General features: G+C 45.9%; 1 protein-coding gene across 1 annotated transcript; it reads right to left on the bottom strand.

Annotated features, from left to right (window-relative positions):
- Nucleotides 1-724: 724 nt before the first annotated feature.
- Nucleotides 725-2117, bottom strand: ERF4 (ethylene responsive element binding factor 4). The gene has a single exon (XM_088942322.1). The coding sequence runs from the start codon at nucleotides 1854-1856 to the stop codon at nucleotides 1128-1130; it is 729 nt and encodes a 242-aa protein (XP_088798448.1). The 5' UTR covers nucleotides 1857-2117; the 3' UTR covers nucleotides 725-1127.
- Nucleotides 2118-4436: the final 2319 nt, after the last annotated feature.

The following is a 4436-nucleotide window of genomic DNA, read 5'->3' as shown; positions in this document are numbered from 1 at the left end:
TGTATGCAATGCCATGCTATCCCTATCCTGCATCCATGCATGCGTGGGACTCACTCTCCACAGACAGACTTTGAATTTTGCGGTTAAATAAATAAATATAAATAACAAAAAGGAAAAAGGAAATGCGAAATCTTCTCCTTAGATTCCGACGATGAGAGGAGGGGCCCACCGAAAACGGCCGCCGCGCCTCCACTTCCATGTCTCGTGTCAAAGGTGGATCCCACCTTGTCCCCTTCTGGGCTCCCCCCCGCTCACGTATCTTACTCCACGGAAAAGAAAAAAGAAAAAAGAAAAAAAAAAAAGCAAAGCGGGACGGGAACTAAAGACTCGGGGGAGGGGACGGCAGGAGGCAGCACAACAGACGTACTCGTGCCGCCCTGCCAAATCTCGAACCTATATACGTCGTCTACACGGAATTTATCGGGCCCCACCCCGAAGACTCGCTCGTGATCCAGTCGCGTGGGTATGCGGTTTCGCCGTCGGTGCCGTTTTGTAATAAAATTCCCCCCCCCCCTCTCTTCTTTTTTCAACTCAACCCGGTCAGTGCGATGTCCGTACTAACTTTGGCCCCACTCCCACCGCATCCGGTGGTTCCCATCTCTCCACCGGATAAGATGGAATAATACCGGCCGCCGATAACCGGATTTTACATCTCTTCGCTTTTAATCTTTTAACAAGTCAAACAACTATTGAACTGGTAATAACTTGAATACGAATAATCGACTAAGAAAAATAATGGATTAATTCATTGATCCATGGAAGAAACTCTTGTGAAAGAGTTGAGTTACAAAGACAGTAGCAGTTTCAGTGATGATGACAACATTTGAGAAACACAAACGATTTCTCAGTTGGAAAAATAGAGTAAGGAATGAAAGGAGGAAAAAGATCGGCTATGTATTTACATCGAATCTCAACGCAAGGCTCCCAGAGCGATGAACAGCTCTAACATTGATTAAACAGGCTGTGCTCTTGGCTCGCTCTCTATTTTTTTTTCGTTTTCCCTTAAGTTTTAAAAAGAAACGAACTTGCTGGGTAATGAAAATAACGAGGAACTTGGAAAAATAACGATGTGGGTCCCGATCTGAAACCGGCAAAGGCGACCTGATGATCTAAAAAATCCGGCGAGATCATGCAACCTCCGGTGGAGGAAGGTTGAGATCAAGTTCAATGACCCCCCTCCTGGGGATAAGTTCATCATGATGGTTGAAATCAACGACGGACGACGAGTCGGAGTCGCTCTGGACCCCACCACCAGCAAAAGCGGCCTGGAACTCAGCAGCCGCGGGGTCGAACCTCAGAGGATGGTGGTGGGTCATATTCTCCGACCGAACAATCGCGTCGAAAAAGAAAAATGGATGTGCGGTCGGCAAAACCCCGGCAGCAGCAGTGGGCGACACATGGTGTTGGTGTTGGAAAGGAAATCGAACGGCGAAACCAGCAGTACCACCTCCGACACCGCCACCTCCGGCACCGCGGTGTAGCAGATCAAGCTCCAACGACGACGGCGCCGCGACCGGTGCCGGGGAAAACCCTTCCCGGCTAGAAGACTCGACGGTACTGCTCTGGCTCGGGCTCTGGTTGTTATTACTCTCAGACGGTAAAGGAAAGTTAGTCTTAGCCTTGGAACCCCGAAATTCCCTAGCGGCGGCATCGTAAGCCCTGGCCGCCTCTTCCGCCGTATCAAACGTTCCTAACCAGACACGGCTCTTCTTCCCGGGATCTCTGATCTCAGCGGCGTAGCGCCCCCACGGTCTCTTCCTCACACCCCTGAAATGCACCTCCTTGCCGTTACTGTTACACCCAGCGTTACCACCCTTGCCACCACCGTTACCGTTAGGTTTATCTCGAGGCGCCATATCTCCGTGCGGGTTGCGTCTGGCTCTGTCAAGACTCAAGACTCCAGAGTTTTTCGGTTACAGAAGAAAGAGAGAGAGAGAAGTGATGAGACGAGAAAAGGCGAGGTAGGGTAGGGAAGGGTGAAGGGAGAGGTGCAGGGTTTATATAGGGAGATGTGGAGGGATCGGCGAGGAAATTGAAAATATTCGGCGCAGTCAACGAGCGGTTTGACTGTCCTTGGCCGCCGCCCCCTTCCGGAGCGTGGTGGCATAATATTATTGTTGTCTGGGTTACGTGGAACGCGGCTTGTCGAGACACGAGGCGAGCGGCAGACCAGGCGGCATTGCTTAACGGCCGTTAGGACGGTTAATGGTGTGCTTCTGCCTTGTGGTACTTTCCGACGGAATCAATGACGGCCGTGTCGGCATATTTCCGCTTTCCTGCCGTGTGACTTGGATCGGCTGCGATCCTGCCTTACTACTTCACCCACATCCCAACCCCGCTTGAACCGCTCCCTTGGACCGACAGTTAATGCCTTGGACCATTCAGGTCAAGACACGTGTATCCACTGCCCTTTCCGCTTGAAGTAGGCAAGAGGAAATCCGATGTAATCCGACCCATCATCGTCAAGTCCTTTCTGATAGCCGCGGTTGATCCTGAAATTACGATCTTGTCCTGACTCTGATTAATTAATTGTAATTACAAACGGTAAGTATGTATGATGTATCCAGATTTCCCGCAGAGAAAGCAGCAGAATTAACGTGAAGTAGATAATTGAATAATGTATGGGAAGAAAGAAAGAAAGCAGAAACCGTCCAAGAGTTTTCAGTTTTCGGATTGAAAAGTTGGGGGGACCCACCACCGTTTGGGTAGGACTTAGGAGGTAGGAGAGAGAGATGCTTTGGAGTGGGGACCAGCGTTTATAAGGTGAAAGCCTCAGCATCTGGGAGATAAGAAGGTGGACCGTTGCTAGGGTCTACTTGAAATGTACGTTTCGTTTAGGAAATAGCAACTGTTTGTTTTGGGGACACAAAAGTACGGCCTGTGATTTCATTCACAGCTTCAGCTTCACCGAGAACTGCCGCCATACATGATACATGCGCGTCTGATAAATGAACGTCACTCCCGCTCCGCTCCAACGAGCAGCACTGGTGGCACTTTAACGGTTTAAGCAACCAACCCCATGGATGCCTGGATGTGTTGCCTTGGCTTTTCTACGATTCTTCATGCCAACGCCCAAAGGATCGGGATCGGGTTCGATGGGGCCGGATCAACCCGACACGCTCTATCTCATGTGTATTCAGATCGGATTTAGGTGTAATCCGTATCCAGTAATAATACAGAAAGCTTAAAGAATCTTAAAAAATCAATTATTTTTAATTTGCAGTATTATTATACATGTAAAAATGTATATAAATATTAAATAAATAATTTATTAATTAAAAATTTTGTATAATGTATATAATATCTATATGTCTATGTTTTATATATGTTGCATGCATATAGAATAATATTTTCATCGGATTTAGATTTTAATAGAATTAGATGGGGTTAAATTTGCATTCGATTTGATTGTTAATCCAATACAAATTCTAACACATGATATTCAATTAAGTATCACATGATTATTTGGGGAATCAGTTGATCCATTGTGAACGGGTCGGGTATAACATGAACCCGACAAAATGATCCGACACTAACCGATGGGGCCGGGTTAGTGCGTGTGAATGTGAATGTGATGTACATATTTGGTAAAAGCGTGTGAGGATAGAAGTTGGCCAAAAAACGCAAGGACACGTGGCTGGTGTAGAAAAAGTGTGGGGAACAACCGAACAAATCATTTATTAAGGAGTTACACGTCGGAGCTATACACTTCCGGCAGCAGGGACGACGAGTATTCACATCACAGCCACTAGCTTTAATTCTTGGCGGTGCTGGTACAGCGAGAGAAACTGTACTAACAGCTACCGCCCATGAAACAGAGTAACAGACAGAACTCCTTCACAGAGGGGCCAGGGCGAGGGAGTAACGTTGGATAAGACTAATCATCCATCATAAACATAAAATTAGAAAGATCGGAATTAATTTTTCTGTTTCACATGAAGCTTGGACCGGTTCTTGAAAGAGTGGTCGAAGTCTTCTTCATTGAAATCCATTCAATTCTCTTATTTAAGTCAAGAATTGAGCGAGTTATTAAGTTGATTTTGAGGGGGGGGATGAATTTCCTGTGCCTCTGACTGAGTAAGATCAGATATAACTCGTGATTTTTTTTTTTTTTAAGTCATGTACTTTGGAAATTATTGTATAACAAACGGAACCTTTAATTTCTCTGTAGAAATTATTATTAACTATAAAAAGTCTGCCTTGCTTAGATAGTTTACTCTCTTTAACACGCCACCTTAACCTCTAGGTGGCAGATCAAATGGTCCGGATCAAAACTGGAAATTTGCCACTATATTTTATTGTTTTTTATGATGGGTAAAAGGCTATGCATCCCGGATTTTCTACTAACTCAGTGACACGGTGATAGGTGTTTCATCATCGTATGGCCTCTTATGACGTGCAATAATTTCCACCTGAGAATCCACTTTAATTTTTCT

Source organism: Nelumbo lutea, chromosome 1 (assembly GCF_056320005.1).
Source record: "Nelumbo lutea isolate HS-2025 chromosome 1, American lotus-T2T, whole genome shotgun sequence".
NCBI classification, from domain to species: Eukaryota; Viridiplantae; Streptophyta; class Magnoliopsida; order Proteales; family Nelumbonaceae; genus Nelumbo; species Nelumbo lutea.
This window is presented reverse-complemented; position numbering and strand designations above follow the sequence as displayed.

Excerpts from the sequence above, each read along its gene's own strand:
- ERF4 (XM_088942322.1), bottom strand. The coding sequence starts at position 1,856 with ATGGCGCCTCGAGATAAACCTAACGGTAACGGTGGTGGCAAGGGTGGT.